Here is a 23,828-nt window from a genome sequence, read left to right as displayed (position 1 = left end):
TGTGCAAGACTTTATTAAAAATTTACATCAAATTTATGGAAGTGTTAAAATGAATAAATAACCGTGCAAAAGCCACAGGCCAGTAAAAGTTGAATTCAATAACACTATATAGTGGCACTCAGCAAATAACATTCATTAGATTCAGTCACAAAAGGGAACATTTATAATAAAACACTTCACACAGGAATGTAAAAATACACACCAAGAAAATCTGAATTTCTGTAAACTTAAATGGTATAGATTATATACAGAAATTCCTGCACTCAAAAAGGAAGCACTTTAAGTGTCTCTGGGATTTTATCAGAGAACTGGAAATCAGCATCACGGTTTCTCGATAAATGCAGTTTCTTATTAATTGCCAACAATTCTCAACAGGTTTTTCTCTGATAGCCCAGCCAAGAATGGCTGACATAGTTCCAAAATAAGAGTAAACATTGGATATTTATTGCTAACTTTAATGCTCCAAATACATTTTGTGTACGGAAATTTCTGAATTCTATAAATTTCACGAAATACCTGAAACATGACCTTTAAAATCAGTGCCTTAAAAGAAACGTATGGAAAGGACATTCCCTTTGCTGGTGTATATGGAAGTAACACCACAAAACAAACTGAGATGAGTTGACCTGGGTTATTCGTTAGTGGTAAGACCATACAAAGAAATATAGAATGAACAAGCCCATACAACAATTTGGACAGAATGTGATCAGAATTGGATGCTAAACAGATAAGCTTGTTTCAAAACTCGAGCGACTAGTTTTGCACTTGATTACTGCACTTGTCCAGTCAGCACTGGTGATAGCGAGCACAAATCTACACATACTTATAGTAATACCAAAATATCCGTGTTACATGATGTTAGATTCTACCAAAGGTTAATATACTCTACACAAAAAAATGGTGTCAGTTGGACAGGACATTTACAAATAAACCTCCCCCCACATCTGTAAAATACAGTCAGAGACAGAATAACCTAAAACACAGTCTATGTACATTTGCTACCATAAACGGATCATGTAAACCATTAAAATTCACGGCAAAACCAGAATACAAGCAAAGTAAACTTAATGTAAAAGCATGGCCTGAGTAATTCCTCATCTCGCGAGATATGAATGACTAATTCTCTAAAAGAGTTTGGGTAATTGTCGGAGCCGACTGACATCAAGGATGTTGCCCACCATACTGTTACTTTCTGAGTGTTTCGGTGTTTCAGGAGAGATTGGTTTGATTTTATTAGAAGTCAGAAGGGTTTCAATTCCATTTTCCTTTTCAGGATGTTGGGTGTAATAGGTTTCTCCAACATGCATCTTCATTTTGGGCTTCACACTCTTTAAATATGGTTGAGATTCTTGTTGGATAGGAGGCTCCACAATATTTACTGACTTTGAGGAAGCAATCCCATTTGAAATGTTTCTTAGAACATTCCTGTCCATTTCGGAGAAAGACCCGGGAGAACGGTGCTTGTTAATACTCTTCTTTCCTTCACTTACTTTTTCAATTTTTTCTTTTCTAAAGGCAACACTTTCATGTTGATCAATGGCCTCAAGTGAATCTTCCTCCTCTTCACTGCTATTATCACACTCTATGAGTCCATACCTCATCATGTACTTTCGTGTAGCAAATGACATGTTATTGGGTGAAATCAGACTCAGCCCTACCAGGCTTTTGTCTGGGTTTAACTGTAGAAGATTATGCGATTGATCGTTGGTGTCATTTCTGCTCTGAGCTATCTGTGAAAGCTGAGAATCATTCAGGTACTTCAAGGCTATAGCATTGGCCTCCATGCTGAGGTCAACTGCACCAGTCCCAAACCCACTTGTGTTCACATTGGCAAAGGACATGTAGTTCAACCTTGGGATAACTGCTGCAGGGTGTATGCAAGCCAGGGTACTAAAAACAAGAATATGCAGAAATTACACATCCATACAAATATCCCATTTCTTAATGGACCAACAATATCCATCAGATTTCCCCACACATTAATCATCAAATGTTTTTCTAATAAATAATAATCCCTCCAAAAATAAAACAATAATAAAATTGGTCATTTTCAATCCATGACTGTTTGTGGGACATTGCTGTGCGCAATTGGCTGCCGGGTTTCGCCCACAAATATACAGTCAATTCACTTTACAGCATATTCTGTGAAGCACTTTGAGACGTCTAGAAGACGTGAAAAGCGCGATATCAAATGCAAGGATTATTATTATTCAAATGGTTTAAAGTTTTAAAAACAGAAGAGATCATTATACAATTACCATTATATTCTGAGATGATAGCTAGCCTAGATGCAAAATTCCCATAAATAAATATCTGACGTACAACAGTGAATATTTACAGTGAACCTACACTAGCTTTTAAGTTTATTGGTGCTCAACAAACTATTATTTTCATTTACTGCCATAGGGGAGTTTCTCCTAATGTCCTGGTGAACAATCCCCCAGTAAAACTGCTCATTCATTTCATGGCCGTTTGTGAATGTGGAAGTTGATTTGCACACAACTGTCTGAAGGTTTTCAGGAAGGACTTGAAAAAGGGGAGAGGGGGCAAGGCAGAGGGATTAAGAGAGTGTTTCAGAGTTTTGGAGCGTAGTGGCTGAAAGCGCGACCTCCAATGGTGGGTCGGAGGGTGCGAGGGACGAGCAGGAGGCCGGTGCCAGTCAAGCGGAGGCGCCGGGTGGTGGATTGGAGTGAGGAGGTTGGAGAGGGAGGGAAGCGCCAGAGAGTGAAGGGATTTGAACATGAGAATTACCTTGCATTTTCAACTTTATTTTTTATTTTCTTTGTTGAATTGGAAGTTTCCAAATCAATTTGCACTCCCATTTTCTTGAGCTGTTTCATGGTTGCACTCAGCACATCATTTTCATCTTTCAGATAAGTGTGGGTTTTAGATCTTTTATTCCTACTGCGACTAGTCTGCATGACTTCAGAAATTTCTGACTCAACAACTTCATCATCCATTCCTTGGTTTTCACTTGGTGAAGACTGTAAAATTTGATTCACTTGGCCCTTTAGGAAAAAAAATACATCCATTTTTCAATCTTCATAACAACAACAACAACAACAAGATTCCATTTATAGAGCGCCTTTCACGTCAGGAGGACGTCCCAAGGCGCTGCACAGTTGGGTCATGACCCGAGCAGGGGGGAAATGGTCAGGGTGAGGGGAGGGAAGGGAGGGAGAGAGGAGGGGGAAATGGTCAGGGTGAGGGGAGGGAAGGGAGGGAGCGAGGAGGAGGAAGAGAGTCGAGAGGGGAGCTGAAGGCACGGTCAAAGAGAAAGGTTTTGAGACCGGCCTTGAAGGAGGAAAGGGAGGAAGCAAGGCGAAGGCACTGGGGGATGGAGTTCCAGAGCCTGGGGCTGAGAGGCTGAAGGCCCGATCACGGATAGTAGGGCGGTTGGGGCGGGGGACGTGGAGCAGACCGGAGCCAGAGGAACGGAGGGTACGGGCAGGTAGGTAGGGGTGAGAGTGAGAGGGGAACAGAAGGGTATGGGGGAGTAAGGAATTGGTGAAGAAATGTTTTCAATGTTAACTGAGAAACAAACATTTAAATGCCATGCATTCAAAACTCATACACCATATTAAATAAAGACGGATGTGTGAAGATGTATTTATTGTGATTGAACAGAATACTTACCATTAAGTGCTGATAAAACATCTGTTCATCTTGTAAACAAGGGTTAGCAAGTGGTTCTATAGCATGTTCCTCAGTTTTTGGCACCTCTTTGTTACCTATATCTGAACGGCATCTCTGAAGGCATATGCTGGCACTCTCCCCAAGCACTGGGCTCTGAAAACTGACTTGGTCGTTGTATTCATTTTCTGCATCTTCACGTGCAGAGCTAAATAGCAGATAATTTAGGAGTTCTGTTAGTCCAAATGTACTTTTTTTAACATTATCATTTTAGGGTAATACAAGCTGCACTACACTAATAAAAATAATAATGATCACTTTATCCATGACCATTTGTGGGGCACTGCTGCGCGCAATTGGCTGCTGCATTTTGCCTACAAAAAATAACAGTCAATTCACAGTAAATTTTGTGAAACGCTTTGAGATATCTAGAATACGTGATAACAACAATAATAAGATTACATTTGTATAGCGCCTTTCACATTGGGAAATATAAGGTGCTATATCAAATGGAAGAATTATTATTATTAATGAATATCCATAAGTAGGGTTTCCCTATTGAGCCTGCAATATCACTTTTAACAGGTCATACATATCTAGGCAGTGCTGTGGCAGAAGTCACCCGAGACCCATGGGCACAATTATATTTCACTGTAGAGGGGCCAAATATGACTCCTTATTTATTTCCCTCACGAAACACCTTGGAATAAATTAAGCCCCTGTTTATGACTTGGTCAAATTATGGATACTCTAAATTTACTCTATTTACATGGTGTTTCAAATTCTAGTGGAATTTTATCCCTAAGGCTTCCTGAAAGAATACAGCATGAGCTCAGTCAATTAATTACATAACTTTGATGCAAATCCAAGGTTCACCTTGCTTTCTCTGGTTTCTTTTTATTAGTACAAAGAATATGTTCAAAGCACTGGAGGCCTTGAGGAAGTTGCCTTTAGCACAAGATAGACAGACTTAAGTGCATTAGAAAATTACCTTTTTCTTAAACAAAAATTTAGAAACACGAATTAACTTTTTCAGTTGCAACTTTTAAACTAGAAAATGTTTCTTACTTTTGCACATCAGCAGTGGTTTGCTTGGAGGTTTCTTGACTGCTCTCTGCAAAGCTGCAAATGTCCACTGCATTTAGTGATGAAGTAATACTGGTATCCTCAACTGCGACAGGGATGGCCACATCTTCTTTGGACAGTTCAGAGTCATTCAGCTTGAGTGAAGACATAGATTGTTGCACTTGGTGTTCATCTGGTGGGCACCAGAACAAACTGGCACCTAAAATCAAGAAAATAGATGTCACTGGAAGTCCTGTAGCAAAGGCAGTGTTACTTTTAGCCACTACTGCCCTAAAGGGTAGGGTAATCGTAGATGGACGAGTTCAATGTTTGTAATGTCACATTATACAAATGGAGAACTTGCATTATTCAAAATTCACAGCATAATAAATCAAATTACAAGTTTTTCCCCCAAACTTTTATCATACAGTCCCAAAAGATTAATGAGAATTTTTCTCCAATTTCCTTTCCCTTGAAACCATACAAATTACTGAGTCTTACCTGTGTTAACAGCAATGCTGACACTTTTCCTCATTTGAATTCCAGATGTCTGGGTTTCCATCTTATCAAAATCCATTTGTCTCTCTGGCTGCGGTACGAGGTTGGAGATACCAACACTCGTTGAAGCACAGGGGATCCCGGCTGGGGTCCTAACAGCACAGGTCTGAGTGTCCAAAAGCCGTTGAATCTGCAATACAAATAATAAAAGGAATAATGATTTGTGGAATTTTTACAAAGCTCAAGTGTTTTGAAACATATTAAAATTGCCATGTCGATTGGGTCATCATTCCCTTTACTTTGGGTTTTGTAGATGAAGCATCGATAATTTTGATGCCTCATCTCCTTCCTCCTCCCACCCCCTCGTCCCCTCCCAACAAAATAGTTATGGTCTTAATATCCCTTGCAAGGCAACATTCAAGATAGCTAAACTAGTAGGAATATATTATTTCATTTTCCTACACAAATATTTTATATTGAAGTAATAATTAACCTGAGCTTGAAGCAGCTTTAGTTGTCGGTCTTGTTCCACGAGCATCTTGTAAGCATCAACAGGCAAACCCATGGCTCCATTTGCTTCTTGGTCAGGCCCCATTCTAACCCCAGAAAAGGGCACACACGCAGAAGGTCCTGTACAACTTTTACATGGGTTTTGCTGTGAAGCATGTGGATTTCCTAGTGATTTTATATTGGTGTTCTTTGGAGGTGAACCATTCACCTGCGATTGGAAACTCTGGTTCATGGGGCTGGTATTACCATATACAGCATTATAGTGGGAAATAGGTGAAAGCCCCAGATTTTGGTGACAAACTACAGGGTTACAGTCATGACATATAGGTGAGTGGACCCCTGTAGAACCATAAGTTAGGCCATTTCCTTGCCAATTGGCATTCATTGAAGGTACGCAGTAAGGCCCATGATGTTGGCAGCAATTACAGTAGTGAGTTGGATATTGAATAGGGAAATGCGGTGGTGGCCCCATCATCGGAATTTCAGAAGTTCTTACTGGCGAATGAGGCAGGAAGGTGGGAGTATGCTGCAGAGACGGTCTATTGGATTTGATCGGAGAAGGTGGCTGTCTGGTGTTGGGCAGAGATTGCCTGCCTCTGGAAGGAAATGCCCCTTTTCTCAACACTACATTATGCAATGCCTCAACCCTATTAGTCGGTGAAAGCAATTTGGGTTGGTCCATGGTGCTATCTGGTGAAGGGCCACTTAGTGGAGTAGAGGATGATGATGATGAACAGGAGGAGCTAGAAGTCTTCCTCACAAATTGCCTACTTTTTTGAAAATTGGTATGTTGCGGTGGTGGCATTTCTCTATTGGACTTGGCAGATGGTATTGATTGCTTTGAAGGAGGACAAGTTTGTTTTTGAAATGGTGCTGCCCCATGGGATACCAATCCAGGTTGCCTATTTTCTGAATATGGTTTCATTAAATTAAAATTTCCACATGTTGCATTCTTTTTTGGAGGCATGATTGGAGCCTTATTTTGATGTGGTTTTGTAGTAGAATTCTTTGGCTCTATAAAGCTTCCATCAAATACTATTGATAGCTCAGGCACAGAAGGGCAGATCCTTGGAAACTGTATTAAAAAAAAAAGTCAATATTTTTGCATGCACAGTGGAAGAAAAGGTTTTGAGTGACAAAGTGATTGACACACTTCAATCTGATCTTTGGTTAATGTAAACAGGGTAGTTTTACACTTTGGTTAGTATATTCCACCCACGGTTTGCTATTGCTCTACATATATATTTTTTCAGGGGAGGGGAAAGGGGTAAGTCTACAGTTCAAATCGCATGGAACCACAGTATTTCACTTTAAGCCAAATGATTCCCTGAAGCTCTGCCAATGATGCCTTCTCACAGATAGTAGAAGAACTCACTAGACATTCAACCAATTTCCCCAAATATATAATTATATTAGAATATATATTATATATACACGTTTTAGACACAATACAGATTGAAATGCATTTCACAATCAAAATACAACTTGGATTGAAATGATACCATCTTCATGACATGTTCTCGCGCATCATGCATTACTGTTTTTTTACAACACAGAACACAGCCCATCCTGTCATATTTATCATCCAAAGTATTAGTCCTTATACATTTTGATCATACATCTCTACACAGTTGGAGATTATTTTCTTGTCGACCCAAATAGATTAAAAGGTCACGAAGCAACTCAGCAGTTTTGTATTAAATTCCGCCTTCTGTAACACTGACGTTTATTTCAATTGTAATCACTTTTTCAAATGTGATAGAGCATTTAATGGGCCATTAACAAATCAAAAATAACTGAATACTGTACCTGCTGGCCAACAGGGTGAGGGCTTGGCATTGGTCGTGGAGAAAGATCCTCTTCCCCCACACCAGAGTCCTGATCTCCACCAGATATCTTGTTTGAAGGCAATTCAAGCTGCAGACTGAAAAATAAAGTGTGATACCAGGTTTTACTTTAGGGTGTAATATTCCTATTGCAATGAAACTGAGTTTAGCCCATCAAAAAGTTCAGCATGAAAAACTGTATGCTGGGTTTCCTGTGCTTTTAGGCACATTATATCAATAATAATAACTGTTTGTGGGACACTTCTGTGTGCAATTGGTTGCCGCATTTCGCCCACAAAATATACAGTCAACTCACTTAACAGTATATTCAGTGAAACGCTTTGAAACATCTCAAAGACGTAATAAGACACTATCAAATGAAAATATTATTATTATCAGCACCTTTGTATGACATTAAGTGGAGGAACACTCACCAATTCCCTACAATTTTGCTAGCCACCTCCTTGAAGAAATCACTCTCCGAGTTCTGATTTTCACTAAGTTCAAATTCAATTGGTTGTTTTCCTGATGATTCGGCATTCTAAAACATAAAGCAATTTAATTGGAGTTCAATTTGCATTCAGAAACAAAATTACAAGCATTGAGTTAAAATCCAATCATGATTAAAATCAGCACTGTACCTACATGCCATTTTTTGTTATTCATATTATTCTACCGAACTCTGAGACCTTAGCTTTTACATGCAATATTCTCCTTCAAAAGAACTTAATATACTGTACAACATCCATATAGCATATTGCAATTTGAAAAGTGCTATTGTACACTTTTACCTGTTAAACTATTATTGGCAAGTACTGTAGATTATGTGGGAAAGCAGGTTCATTTTTAATTATTAAATTGTCTTACAAAGGTGTGCAAACATTAAGTTGTGGAATTACTTGTTTAAAAAAGAAATATATTTTCTACTCATAAACCCCCATGGACATACCTTGTAAAGATTTATTACTTCAGTGCTGGTAAGAAGCTGAAAATCTAGTTTCTGGTGCTCACCATAAGGGTGACATTCATAGAATTCTGGCTCCTTGTGTGTAAGTGAATATAGCACCAGAAGAAAACTTTTCTGCTCAGTTGAGAATACCCTGTACAAAAACAAATCACATAGCAGTAAAGAGGTACACAAACATTTCAGTTAAAACCTTTTAAAATATAGTATGTGGACTCAAAGACAAGACAGTTGCTCAAGTAAATTTAAAGTTGGTAGTAACGGTCTGCATTTGATTTACAACAACTTGCATTTATATAGCGCCCCTCACGCAGGATAGCGTCCCTGTGTGCTTGATAGCGGTAGAACCTGACACTAAGCCAGGCAGAGGTGACTGTAGGCACTGTCGAAGAAAAGGGTCTTCAGGCACGACCTGAAGATGAGCAAGATGGAGGGATAGAGGAACAGTGTTCCAGAGTTTCGGGGCATAGTGGCTGAAACCGCGGCCACCGATGGTGGAACGGAGGGCACCAGGGACATGCAAAAGGCTGGAGCTGATCGAGTGGAGGCAGCAGGTAGTGGATTGGAGGGTAAGCAGGTCGGACAGGTAGGGCGTAAAGCGATTTGAAAAAGAGTGTGAAGATCTTGAAATCGATCCATTCGGCGAGTGAAGCCTGGCTAAAACTGGTGTGATTTAAAAAACAATATAAACATATGTTTAAAAAGTCAAATGCAGACCAGCACATATTCCAAAGAACCAATGAGTATTACACAGAAAATAACACTAATTGGGTATTAGTTACACATTTTATAAACAAAGGAAGTAAGATTTATCTTTGTTGGATAAAGCAATGTAAATTCAAATTTAAAAAAACTCACAACTCACCTTTCTTGAATTGAAGAGCTGAACATATAACGTAAACAGCTGGCCCAGACTTGTGGACTTTGAATATGGATTACACCACTCAGCCAACTGGAAAGGCAAATACAAAATCATTTGATTCAACATTGCTTTTAGAGCATGATGCCGATACTTAGTTAATGGGATCTAATTGCTAGCCTGGATTTGAAGACCGGGTGCAATATATGCCCTGGATTCATTGGGTCAATAAACAGAGATACTCATTTTTTAGTTACATGAGCTATAGCCTCATATCAAGTCATGTAGCTCAACGGTTAAAGCATTTGCCTCGCAAGCAAGAAATCTGGGCTTGATTCCCGCTAGTGCGAAATGTTGGGCAAGTTTCCTTATTCCAGACGCCTCTGTTTACCTAACAGTAAGTAGGAACACGGTCGTTAATCGATTGATGGATCGCTTTGCTGGGGGTAATAATTCCTTCAAAAAAAATAATAAATTGGTTACTTCAATCCATGACTGTTTGTGGGACACTGTTCTGCACGATTGGCTGCTGGGTTTTGCCCACAAAATGTACAATCAATTCACTTTACAGTATATTCTGTGAAGCGCTTTGCGACATCTTGAAGACCCTATAAGGCGCTATATCAAATGCAAAGATTATTATTATACATGTGTGTAATCTATGCTAATTTATCCAACTATTTTAATATTTAGATTAAATTCTTAAACCAAAAATATTCTGAAATTGCTTCAATTACTTAAGAATTTAATATTCTCTGTAAGTATTTTTTTTTCCTTCAGGTAAACATTGTATACTTACATTCCTACTAAAGGCAGAGTGAAAGCTTTGGGATCAGATTCAAGAATTAACAAAAGCTTTCGTGTTTGATCCATTGTAAGGTACCTACAATAAAATAAATATGTTCTTTACATTTTCATCAATTGCAGTTGGTTAAGCTAAATACAAAATCTAAGTTAAATATAAAATCCCCATACAGTATTGTCATAGATTGTCATTTTACAAGCTACTGATGACAGAATAATTGGTTCTTATGACTGTGGTCAACAATCATAATGAAAAGGGAACAAAAGTCTCTACAAATATGTATTAACAATTGAAAATAATGATGTAGAAAAACTCATTTTTTTTAAATATAAAAAGTTATAAATGATCACGGGAACGAAATGGCTTAAGAATCAAACATGGTTTTCTAATAATGGCGTTCAACTGGTACAGATGGCTTGAAACCATTCAACAACAACAAGATTGCATTTGTAGAGCGCCTTTCACGTCGGGAGGACGTCCCAAGGCGCTGTACAGTTGGGTCAGGACCCGAGCAGGGGGGAAATGGTCAGGGTGAGGGAAGGGAACGAGGAGGGGGTAGAGAGTCAAGAGGGGAACTGAAGGCACAGTCAAAGAGAAGGGTCTTGAGACCGGCCTTGAAGGAGGAAAGGGAGGAAGCGGCGAAGGCACTGGGGGATGGAGTTCCAGAGCCTCGGGGCTGAGAGGCTGAAGGCCCGGCCACCGATGGTAGGGCGGTTGGGGCGGGGGACGTGGAGCAGACCAGAGCCAGAGGAACGGAGGGTACGGGCGGGTAGGTAGGGGGATAGTAGGTCGGAGAGGTAGGAGGGAGCGAGGCCGTGAATGGCCTTGTAGGTGAGGATGAGGATCTTGAATTGGATCCTATGGGGGATGGGGAGCCGGTGGAGGGGAGCGAGGGTGGGAGTGATGGGGTCGCGGTGTCTGGTGCGGGACACTACACGAGCTGCAGAGTTCTGAATGACCTGCAGTGTGGAGGGAGGGCCGGGAAGGCCGGTGAGGAGAGAGTTCCCATAGTCCAGCCTTGAGGTGATAAAGGCGTGGACCAGAGTTTCAGCCGCGCGAGGGATGAGGTAGTGCCGTAGTCTGGCGATATTCCGGAGGTGATGGAAGGCAGTGCCAGTTGTGGTGCGGATATGAGAGAGAAAGGACAGCTCAGGGTCGAACAGAACGCTGAGGTTCCTGATGGCTCTGAGAGGTGGAGAGTGCAGCCTTGGAGCTGATGCTATCAGTGCTTGAGGTGCGGAGGCGCTGACGTGAGCCAATCAGGAGGGCCTCAGTTTTACGCACGTTGAGCTGAAGAAAGTTGTCTCTCGTCCAGGACTCAATGTCGGACAGACAGCTGTCAGGACATCGGGGGTCGTGGAGTTGAGGGTAGAGGAGGAAAGGTAGAGTTGGGTGTCATCCGCATACATGTGGAAGTTAACTCCATGTCTGCGGATGATGTCACCACAGGGGGAGCATATAGAGGGTGAAGAGGAGAGGACCGAGGACAGAGCCCTGAGGGACACTGCATGAGACAGTGTGGGGGGTGGAGGAGAAGCCGTTTGTGGAAACAAAGTGAAGACGGTGGGAGAGGTACGACCTAAACCACTCAAGGACAGGGCTTTGAAGGTTGAGGTGGGAGGACAAGCGGTGGAGTAGGATAACGTGGTCGACCGTATCGAATGCGGCCAATAGGTCGAGGAGGACGAGGAAGCAGAGGGAGCCCTGGTCACAGATGGTCAGGATGTCATTGGTGACCTTGACCAGGGCAGTTTCTGTGCTATGGGCAGCACGGAAACCCGACTGAAGGGGTTCGAATAATGAATGGGTGGAGAGGAAAGAGCGCAGCTGGGAGGCGACAACTTATTCCAGGACCTTGGACAGGAAGGGGAGGTTGGAGATGGGCCGGTAGCTTGATAGCTGCGATGCATCAAGGGAGGGTTTTTTCAAGGTGGGAGTGATGGTGGCAGTTTTTAAGGGAATGGGAACAGAGCCAGAGGAGAGGGACGTTGATGATGTCTGTGATATGTGGGGCAAGGAGGTGGAGCTGAGAGATAAGGAGTGGAGTGGGGATGGGGTCAAGGGAGCAGGTGGTGGGTTTCAGGGATAGGATGAGTTTGGTGACAGAGGGTGGGGAAACAGGTACGAAAGTGTGTAGGGGAGGATGGGTAGGAGTCGGAGAGTGGGAGGGAGGGGGTGGGGGGTGGGTGGATGTTGGAGGGGAAGTGACCGCGGATTCAAATCCCATTTGCCATTTTCCAGATTTACAAAGGACAGTGGCTCTGTGATACTACGTAACCTCTCAAATGGTATGTCAGCAGAGGGACAAATTCTAAAAATTAAGATATCCAAAATGAAACATTGAGCAAGTGGGTAGCATAAAATCTATACATTTAGATTTCATTTTGAAACATCTCAATATTCACGGTCCTTAAACTTCTGAAAGCAAAACGGATTCATTCCTAGCAAAAGAATAGAGTAGTTGCTTCTAGCTTCACTCGTTCCTCTCCCGCCACCCGGTTCATTAACCCCTCTAATCGGATTTCCATACCGCCCACAGCACAGAAACAGCTTTGGTCAAAGTGACAAATGATATTTTGTCCATCTGCGACCAGGGCTCAATCTGCCTCCTCGTCTTCCTTGACCTCTCTGTTGCCTTTGATACCGTTGACCACTCTATTTTCCTCCCCTATTCTCTCACCTCAACCTTCAGGGTTTTGTCCTTGAATGGTTCAGGTCCTACCTCTCACATTGTCTCCACTTCACCTCCACAAAGCGTCCCCTTTAGCCCCCACACCGTCTCATGCAGCGTTTATCAGGGCTCTGTCCTTGGTCCCCTTCTCTTCAATATCTATATGCGCCCTCCAGGTGACATCATTCGCAGTCATGGGGTCAACTTCCACATGTGCGCAGATAAGATGACCCAAATCTATCTCTCTGCCTCCACCCTCGACTCCAGGGTCACTGCTGTCCTGACAGATTGTTTGTCAGACATCAAGTCCTGGATGGGAGCTAACTTTCTACAGTTGAACGTCAACAAGACCGAGCCCCCCTTATTGGCTCCTGTCAGCACCTCCATGCCTCATCACCGTCCAAGAATGCACACTCCATCTCACTGAGCCAGCCCAGAACCTTGGCGTTTTGATTGACCCTCAACTGTCCTTTCTACCCCACATCTGTGCCATGGCCCAATCTGCCTTCTCCCACATTGCCCAGCTCCGCCACTGCCTCACCCCTCAGGCTGCCAAAACCCTCATCCATACATTCATCACATCTAGGCTCGACTACGCCAACTCCCTGTTGTCAGCCTTCCCAACTCTTCCCTCCACAAGCTGCAGATCATCCAGAACTCTGCAGCTCGTGTCGTCTCCCACACCAGGCCCCGTGACCCCATCACCCCCACCCTCGCCCACTCCATATCCCCAGAGGATGAATTTCAAAATCATCATCCTCTCGTTCCTCCACGGCCTCACCCCTCCCTACCTCTGTGACCTGCTGACCGCATATCAACCCGTCCACTCCCTCCGCTCAGCAGGTTCTGGCCTGCTCTATGTTCTTCGCCCGGCCCATTCCACCATCGGCGGTCGGGCCTTCAGCTTTTCTGTCCCCATCCTATGAAACTCCATCCCGCATTCCCTTTGCCTCGCTTCCTCTCTTTCCTCCTTCAAGGCGCATCTCAAAATCCTCCTCTTTGACTGAGCCTTCAGCCCCCCTCCTACCCTCACCCATCCCGACTCAGGTCCAAATCCATGACTCTCCAGCGCCTTGGGACATCCACCCGATGTGAAAGACACTATACAAATGTAATTTGTATAGTGTCTTGTGGAGTGGTAATTAGGTAACAAATATGCATTGTAAATTACAACATTTCTAGAAATTTGGTGAAACTCTCTTTCCATTCAAGTCGAACTTACCCAAATTTACATGTTCCCTGAACCTGAGCAATGTTGATCGGACTGGTTAAATTTCTTGCCAAAGCTGTAGGGATTATAGGAACTGGATTGACTGGTGTAGCATCAAAGATGTTTGCTACTGTAACAGCTGCCCAGTGAAGTTCAAGACGCAAACTGTCCATGCTCTCAATGCAGGTAATGTGGGCCCTCATAGTAAGAAGTCTAGAATGGTCGATTGTTTCCTTACTGCAGCAATAGCAGTGCAGCATCTAGTAAAATCAAAATTCATAGTTATTGACAGAATAATCAAAATTCAGTTATTAACAGAATAATGCAATCTTTCAATACATAAGTGACATGGGAGAGGAAAAGAGAAAGCCAGAAAAAATTTAAAACGAAAAGCAGGGCAAGCAGCTATATTCTCTTTGTTCATATAGAATTAATTGTGCTATTTTTAGTTTACAAGGCTACTATTACATTAATGAAACCGTTATTGATATTCGGGTAGTACCATCAATACATATTGTAGTATTGAGCTTTGCTTAAGCATCACAAAGTGCAAGTTTCAATAAAATTATGTTTTAAATAAAAGTAAACACAAAGAAGACAAATTACACTGGACCTCCCAGTACGATAAGGACTAACAGATGGAGATAGTGAATTATAAGCAGTTACATTATTTATTAAGGTACAGTTAACGTGGTACAGTTGGAATTGAAGGGTTGCAACATATGTGTATGACAGTGAAGCAAAACCATCATTCATTTTTAATCTGTTATTTACAACCAACATTAACTCCACCTATGACAGACCTCCCATTGCAGATCACCTACTGATCAAGCATTTAGAGACCAATTATAAAATTAAACGGATACTGAATACTGATGCTAATTAGCCACCACATTAGAAAATCGTATAATCATTGTAATGAAATTCACAAGAAACAAGTATAAAGTCACCAATCAGCTTAATTTTTTTTCACTCACAAAAGGTTGTCTAATATGTGGAGACTCCTGCGTTATAGATATGGGCATCCAATGCCAGATTGGTAGAGAAGCAATTCCAAGATTAACATAGACTAAATGTACCTAACAGAGGAGCACCTTAATGTTGGCAGCTGCAAGCTAAGATAAAAGCATGGATTTTATCTAGAGGCGCCAAGCCCACCCAAAAAGATTGTGCTGGTTCCTCTGAAAGGTGTTCAGCGTGCTTGTACCCGCCATGCAGGGGTTTTGGCAAATGTGGATTCCCAATTATGGCACAAATCTGCTTGTTGCAGCCACAATTGTCAAATTCTACAGTACTAGCATCTTAGATAAGTAAATATTTAAAGTATAATATAAATACACCATTCACATCACAATGCCTTGCATACAGTGCTGAAGTGAAAGACAAAAAATCTAGACAAATTTGTATTAGTTTCTATGCAGATTTGAGTCTATAATCACAATCTGTGAAAAAATTTAGATTTAAATACCTGAAATGCAATGTTAAAATCTTCTGCAGAATGGACGATGATGTCGCTGAAAGTAGTTCCCCGTGCATCAATAATGCAGGGAATGAGGAAATCCCCAGGAAGAAGAGCAGTAGGGATCTTTTCTGAACGGCCTGGAACTTCTCTCCCGGGATCCAGGCGATCCACCATTAATGCAACACCTTCGTCATCTGAATTAAAAAAAAGTTAAAGATCATATTATTTAAATGAACAAAACCTTTTAAACAATGAAGATGTATATTTAAATCAATACTCATTCAGAAAAAGAATAACCTATAACCTTGTCTTCACTCGATAAAGGGTCACCATGTGGTATTTGTGAATAAAATGTGTACAATTTACAAAAGGATACTTAAGTAAAATTTATTGTTAAATAACAATTTTGTTGTTAGCTGAAAAAAAGCAAATCGCTGACAACTGAAAAGGTTAGACACAAAGAAATAACTATTTTTAAAAAAATCACTTTCCTGGTTTCAGCTAAAGTGTCCAGGCCAGTTCATAGTGTGAAGGAAAGATACAAGAACAATAAGATGGGGAATTTGGCAGGTATCCGATTGAGGAGGCATTGCACCCATGCTGGATTGCCAGCTCACCCAGCATCCACAATTTACCACAGGGGTTATCAGATCAAAATGAACCTAGGCAAAGGAATAACTTACCAACATCGTGTACAACTGATCCTAGCAGAAAACAGAAGAACTGATTTCTTTCAGTCTGTTTGGCATGGCGATGAGCTAAGCGTAGAGTCCTCTCCACCACAAGCAATTTTGGGTTTCTTTGAAGAAATTTTGTACAATGTTCACAAGATTAGATAAATAGCCTTGTTACTTGCCATCCTTATAATATATTATATATAAAAATATTTAAACGTTTAAACATTTAAGTCATGTTCTTAGAAGGAATAAGAGTTTTACAAACCTAAAACAAAATTGAGTAAATTAAGAATCAGCTATATACAGTATTTACCTATAATAAGCAAGGTGCAGACTTATTGTATCACCAAGAGGAGCTGGATTCCATAATGCCACCTTCGTCTTGGGGAAGCTCAAAGGTATTAGTCCATGCTCTGGAGCCCTTTAAATAACATGAATTTTGGATTTCAGGAAATGCATTATAAAATGAAAGCTCTGAAAACATATATTTTTAAATCCTTAACTGAAGAAAACAATATTACTGTACTTACCATTGCGCCCGGTGGCTTTCAGTATTATTGTAAGGAAACTCCATTAGATGAAAAAGTAGGGTTTTCAAACATACTCAAATATTCATGTTCTGAAATAAAATATGTAAAATGTTACAGTTAAGTTTTATTTACTTTCAAAATTAGTTCCTTAGTAAATCATTTTCAGGCAGCTTGGTAGGAGGTTGTAGAGGTAAGGGGGAAAATTGAGATCATGGAGAACTTTGAAGGTGAGGATTACGATCTGGAACTGTATCCACTGTGTGATGGGAAGCCCGTGGAGTCGGGCAAGGATGGGGGTGATAGGATTACGGAGCCTGAGGTGGGAGAGGACATGGCTGCGGCTGCAGAGTTCTGGATGATTTGCAGCCTATGGAGGGAGGAATTGGGGAGGCTGAAAAGTAAGGTGTTTGTATAGTCAATATACCTAATAACTAAGATTTAAAAAAGCCTCTCATAAAGACTGACACAAGAAACCTACTATTATTATGGGCACACATAACTATTAGCAATTTTTTTTGGAAACATAAAAATAATCTTTGGAAAGAGAGGGCATAGAAAATAATGTTAGGGGAGAGAAGGGGTGAAATGAAAATCTCAGGGAAGGTCTCAATTTTAAAAAAAATTCCCACAGTCGATGCCGAATGAGCTAAAATGTCATGAGGTTCTCACTGTCTCTTTAATAATAATCGTTGCCTTTAATATTGCGCCTTATCACGTTTTCGAGACTTCTCAAAGCGCTTCACAGAATATACTGTAAAATTCAATTGACTATCTACATTTTGTGGGTGAAACACGGCAGCCAATTGCGCACAGCAGTGTCCCGCAAACAGCAGTGGATTAAGCAACCAATTTTTTTTTAAGGAATTATTATCCCCGAGAAAAGCGATCTGCCAAATGGCTAACAATCGGATTCCAACTTACTGCCAGGTAAACAGATTATTATTATCATTATAATAATCCTTTCATTTAACGCCTCAACAGTGTTGCAGTCAGTAGGAAACCTGTCAAAAGCAGCTGGACCGCCCTCCCTCAGCTCAGCGTGGTTCAGCTCGGGGGTAAAGGAGGTGAAATCCCTGCAGAAGAAACGGGGTCCTGTAGCTTCCAGAAAGGCCTCATACGCCCCTCCCCTCCTCCCACTCAATTTTAAAAGAAATATTCCCACAGTATATCCGGCGAAGCGCTTTGAGACGTCTCGAAGACGTGATTATGGCGCTATATATATCAAATGCAAGGATCATTGAATGAATAACTACCCTCGTGTCGAGACATTAATTAGGCAAGTTTCCCTACTCCGCCTCGGGTTACCAGCAGTAAGTGGGAACCCGGTTGTCAGTCGATTGGCGGATTGTTTTTATGGGGGTAACAATCTCTTCCAAAAAGAATAATAATTTGGTCACTTCAACCCACGGCTGTTGTTTGTGGGGACGCTGCTGGGTGCGATTCGCTGCCGCGGTTCGCCCACAAAACACACAGTCACTACACCTTACAGTGTATCCTGCGAAGCGCTTCGAGACAACAACAACTTGGGTTTATATAGTGCCCTCCGCGCCGGACGGCGGCTCAGAGGGCTTCATAGTAACGGATCCCGGGCCGAGCCGGGGGTGGGGGGGGAGAGAGCCAGTGGGGAGGGGGGGAAACGGTGACCAAAGGTGCGGTCAAAAAGGAAGGTCTTGACCAGAGACCTGAAGATGGGAAGAGAGGGAGCGAGACAGAGGGAGTGAGGGAGGGACGGAGCTCCAGAGCCTCGGGGCACAGTGACTGAAGGCCCCGCGTCCCAGAGACGTCTCGAAGACATGATCAGGCGCCGTATCAAATGCGAGGATTATTATTATTATTAGTTATTATTATAATACTGACTTCTTCCTCTCGTCAGTCACTCACCGTGAGGGCAGCTCCGACAGCCAGCAACCCCGGGGTCAAATCACCTCGGCCCACGGCCCGATCGCCAACCGTGTCCGGGTAACGAAACACCGCCTTTTTTTTTCTTCTTCTTCTTCTTCTTCTCCTCTCTCTCTCTTCCCCTTCGTCTCTCAGTCTCTTTTCTCTCTCTCTCTCTCTGTGTTAAGTTCATTTAACTCAAATGTAAATATGGCGCCATTTCGGGTCCCGGTGCGCGGGGCGACCAATCGCGCGCCGCTTCTCCCGCTCCGGCCAATCGCGCGCCGCCTTCGCGCCCAAACCCAACCGTCAACGGAAGACACACAAACCCCCGTCCCTCCCCCCACCGCACCCGCAATTCTGCGCATGCGCCAGAGCCTGGGCGCCAGACGGCTGGGCGGGACGATGCCTGTGGGGCGCGGATTGGGCGGTTTCACGCCCCCCCATTGGGCGTCTTTTCCTTTTTTTAAAAACAAAAAAGACGATTGTAGTAAACCCGCCGCAAACGTCTTAGATTTTTTTCCTGTTTCTTGCACGATTTAAAAAAAAAAGCCTGAAGCTAAATCGGCCACACTCATTGCTTCGCTTACAACCCGCCCGTCGCCAGGGGCAACGCGTGATATTGGGCTACTCTCTCCGGCGGCCTTTTTTAAAAAAAGTTTGAGAGCGGAGGGAAGGAAGGGGGAGGGGTCTGCTTGTGGGAGTCTCTGCGCATGCGCGGCCCGGGCTGGGCGTGGCTTTGGGAGGAGGGGGTGTGAGTGCGCAGGCGCGGGGAGGTGAGCTTGACAGGAGGGGTTGATGTCCTGATGTTGTTGTACCTGTGATGTGATGACACTAAGTTAGACTTGGGGGGTGGGGGATGGGGGGATTGGGGGGTGGGGATTGGGGGGCTATGGAACCGCAGGAGGCCGCAGAGGTCTTTTGCCGGTTTTAACCCCGACAAAAAAGAAGTTCTGCAGAGGTAAATGCAAGGTAACAACGCCAATAATAATAATAATAATAATAATCTGCACTTAACAACAACAACAACAACAACAAAATGACGCCTTTCCACTCCGGGAGGAAACGTGGCTGCCCACAGGGCGCTGGGCAGGCGCCGAGTTCGACACGGCTCCTTATCATGCCGTCGAGTCGGCTCGAAGAAGCGCTTCGCAGGATACGCCGTACAGCGCGGTGACCGCGTATTTTGAAACGCGGGTGAAACGCGGCAGCCAATCGGGTGGCCCACAAACAGCTGTGGATTGAGCGACCACATATTTTTGTGCAGCAATTATTAACACCCGCAAATCGACTAATAACTGGGTTCCGACTTATTGCTAGGTAAACAGGTGTGTGGAGTGAGGAAAGTTACCTAAGGTTTTGGCCCGAAATGCTTAAGGTATTTGATATTGGAAGTAAGAGTAGGAGAACAGGTGAACTGCAAAACTCATGTACTCAGCAGATGGGATGGAATAATAATCCTTACATTTGGTATAGCGCCTATCATGTCGGGAAGACGTCTCCACGCGCTTCACAGGGTATACTGTAAAGAGTAGTGCCGTAAGTGAATGCAGCAGCCACTATTGCACACAACATAATCCTACAAAGAACCGCAAAGTAAATTATAAATTTTATCTGTTCCTGTATAGCACATTATAAAGCTTTGAGTCATAGATTTTTCTTGCATGTGATAGTTAATCTCAGGATCAAATCTCACAATAATAATGTTCGGCATTTCAATTATAAATGACTTTGAACACCCTAGCTATTAACATTGAATGGGTAATTGTTTTATAAATTGATAATATGAATATATTAACTGATCAAAAATAGAATTTCAATGAGTTTAGAGTTTGGGTGGGCATCCTTTGAGTGCTTAATTTGCCTGACTATTCTGTACAAATATTCAGAATTGTAGAGTCTCAGGTCCTCAAAGTTTGTCCAATGTCACATTGCTTACATCCTTAAAGCTGCTTTCAGTTTCAAGCCACGTTTACTCCCACTGTGAGGATTTTAAAATGAATATAGCCAATCCATTTGTGCATGCTAATTAGAGCCAGTTAAGAGTTAGAAGTCCTAGAAATAAAGTTTATTCATCAGGAAATTCCTGTGTTAGTAGTGGGCCTGTGTGTTTAGTAAATAGTACAGTACGTACATTTGAAATGGCACCTATAGCATTGAAATGTCTCAAAATGTTTCCCAGGTAATCGCTGTAAACTAACGTGAATATTTATTTGTAGATAAACCTGTTCAAACTAGTCATTAGTGAGTAATTATATGTTTTTAAAAGATCTCTAGATTTGATCCCTTTGTTCATATAAAAATTACACAGGCTGATTGTAGAGTAACAGAAACGATGGAATCATTCTATTATTATTAACAGAAGATGGGAATTGTAATAAACCAAGGTCCCATCCATCTGTTCTTCAGGTGGTTGCCATTTAAATTGTGGCCATTTTTAAAAAATCACAATCACCACACTGGATAGCAGCTTGTTGTGAAATATTTTGATGCATTTTGACACAATAAAAATATATTTTCGCCCATAAATATATAGTCAATTCATTCAAATGCAAGGATTATTATACATATATTATAAGGAACAATAAAAGGAGGGGAAGTTTTTTTTTGCTGTATGGGACAAGATTGGACAGTACAGAGACAGGGAGATAAGAATGAGTTTTGCATTCTTTTCATGTTTCAAAGTTAGAAATGTCAGTGACAAATATGAGGTGGAGGGGAGGGAGAATAAACCTGCCCTTATATTGTATTTCATCCAGGAATTGTGTTTTGATGTCCATATGTTGATTTCAATACTCTTCAATACCCACTGAAAGCAAACAGGAATCAGCAATGTGGCAATTTGACTTCCTAAAGCAGGAGATCTTTTTGCTGCCCTCTTGGACTCCCATTCACTTTCGAAAGCAGAATGCTTTGAAATGCCTGACAAACACTCGTATATCAGATAATAAGGCATTCGGGAATGATTACAGGACAGTAATCTAATCACAGGCTCAAAATGCATGAAGATTAGATTGCAGATTTAAAGGCACTGTAATAAATATAATTCATGTTTCCTGTATAATTTTCTTTTCCTTGTATGTTCTTGTGCTGCTAATGACGGTTGTGCTTAAAACTCTTAATATAGAGTGGCACTTGCAGTGATAATTCTGACAGAATTATTCGGGGTTTCAGAGATGCAAATGTTTTTTAACTATTTTCTCACAATCTGAGCAGAAAGCAAGTGACATTATGCTTCTGATTCAGGTGTTTACAATAACAAAGGGATTTGATAGGATAGCTACAGAGAATATATTTCTCTTAAATTAGAACTAGTAAGAAATCAGGAAACATTTTTACTAACACTGATCTGGCTTTGGCTTAATGGAATGTCACTCATGCAATGTAAATTGCACAGGTTTAAATATATGTATTATATTTAAAAGATGGTTGGTTTAAAGAGAAATTCCAGTAAAGCAGTGTATCAATGCAATTTTAGAAACTAATAGTCCAAATATGGGTGATATTTGTGGAGTCTTGTAGCTTAGTGGTTAGAGCACTTGCCTTGCAAACAAGAGGACCTGGGTTTGTTTCTCAGCAGAGCAAAATGTTGGGCGAGTTTCCCCACGCCTCTGTTTACCCAGCAGTAAGTAGGAACCCGGTTGTTAGTTGATTGACGGATTGCTTTTCCGGGGGTAATAAAAAAATAATAATTTGGTCACTTACTCCAACACTGTTTGCGGGACACTGTTGTGCGCAATTGGCTGCTGTGTTGTGCCTACAAGGCAGTCAATTCAGTTCACAGTGTATCCTGTGAAACGGTTTGAGACGTCTTGAAGACATGAAAATAAGGCGCTATATCTGATGTAAGGATTATTATTATATGGGCCGCATGTTTTGACACCCCTGAGATAGATGCTTTGGGCAGAGTGAACATACATCCCCAATTTCCAGGGACAGTACCCGGATGAGGTATTGTTTCAATGGCCAGATTTGAACTGTCTTGAGTTCAGCCACAAACTTCTCCCAACACGGGTCTGAATTGCTGTACACTGTCCAGCGCCTCGGGACGTCCTCGCGACGTGAAAGGCGCTAATACACATGTAATCTTCTTGTTGTTAATTCCAAAAACAGATACACTCATTAGAATCGCGGAGGATTCACTTTTTAAAGTATATAATGTGTCCCCAGATTTGGTTTACGGCGCCTAAAGGACTTGCAAGTAATACAAAAAAAAGAACTGTGCCGAGCAGAGCGGGAGGCGGTGGGAGCAGAGAGTGTTGATTCTTTCAAAAGCAAATTAAGATCGATTTGCTTCAGGAAACATTATCTCGGGATAACAGTGTATAGCTCTGGGACACGACGTGGGGCGAGCGACCGCCGGGATGGTGGAAGGCGAATGGACCGCGGTCATTCTTTGGTCCAGCGACGACGACCACCGCGACGACGACAACTTGCGTTTGCCCGGCACCTCCCGCGCGGGGGGTAGCGTCCCAGAGCACTTGGCAGTGGCGGAGAGGGAACGGGGGGGGGGGGGGTGGGGGGAAGGGGGGCAGAATGGGGGGAGGAATGGGGGGAGGCAGGCGGTTGACCGTAGGCACCGACCTGAAGAATGGGGCGGGAGGGGGGGGGGGGGGATAGAGGAAGAGTGACCCCGGGTTATGCTCTTGCAGTATAGTAATGGGCTGAGCTGAGGGGATACATGGTTTGGGGGTGAGGGCCAAACCCCCCTCCCCACCCCTCCCCCTCTATGTGTTTTGGCGGCCAACAGAGCAGTGCTGACTGGAACCCGGAAGTAGTCGCTGGCGGTGACTGAGCAGAGAGGAAGGAGAGAGAGGAGAGGGGAAGGGGCGGTTGTCGAGTTCTCTCTCTCTCTCCCTGTTTGTCTGTCCTCTCCCCCCTCTCCTGTGTTGGGCCGCGGGGCCGCAGTGAGGCAGTGCCGGGGGGGCAGTGCCGGGCGGGCGGGGCCGGGGGGCAGTGCCGGGCGGGGCCGGGCCGGGGGGCAGTGCCGGGCGGGCGGGCGGGGCCGGGGGGCAGTGCCGGGCCGGGCCGGGGGGGCGGGCAGTGCCGGGCCGGGGGCAGTGCCGGGCCGGGGGGGCAGTGCCGGGCGGGCGGGGCGGGGGGGCAGTGCCGGGCGGGCGGGCGGGGCCGGGGGGGCAGTGCCGGGCCGGGCCGGGCCGGGGGGGCGGGCAGTGCCGGGCCGGGGGGCAGTGCCGGGCCGGGGGGCAGTGCCGGGCGGGCGGGGCGGGGGGGCAGTGCCG

General features: G+C 43.2%; 1 protein-coding gene across 1 annotated transcript; it reads right to left on the bottom strand.

The window, feature by feature from the left end:
- stil (STIL centriolar assembly protein) lies at positions 1-18,932 on the bottom strand. The gene is made up of 17 exons (XM_042335877.1): positions 18,592-18,932; positions 16,711-16,799; positions 16,494-16,601; positions 16,187-16,302; positions 15,510-15,697; positions 14,054-14,301; positions 10,155-10,238; positions 9,362-9,448; positions 8,482-8,632; positions 7,967-8,073; positions 7,516-7,630; positions 5,690-6,781; positions 5,200-5,386; positions 4,702-4,918; positions 3,637-3,841; positions 2,752-3,008; positions 1-1,890 (listed from the first exon to the last, which is right to left on the bottom strand). The coding sequence occupies exons 2-17, from the start codon at positions 16,752-16,754 to the stop codon at positions 1,125-1,127; spliced, it is 3,972 nt and encodes a 1,323-aa protein (XP_042191811.1). The 5' UTR covers positions 16,755-16,799; positions 18,592-18,932; the 3' UTR covers positions 1-1,124.
- Positions 18,933-23,828: the final 4,896 nt, after the last annotated feature.

Source organism: Callorhinchus milii, unplaced genomic scaffold (assembly GCF_018977255.1).
Source record: "Callorhinchus milii isolate IMCB2004 unplaced genomic scaffold, IMCB_Cmil_1.0 Scaffold5, whole genome shotgun sequence".
In the NCBI taxonomy this organism is placed as follows: Eukaryota; Metazoa; Chordata; class Chondrichthyes; order Chimaeriformes; family Callorhinchidae; genus Callorhinchus; species Callorhinchus milii.
This window is presented reverse-complemented; position numbering and strand designations above follow the sequence as displayed.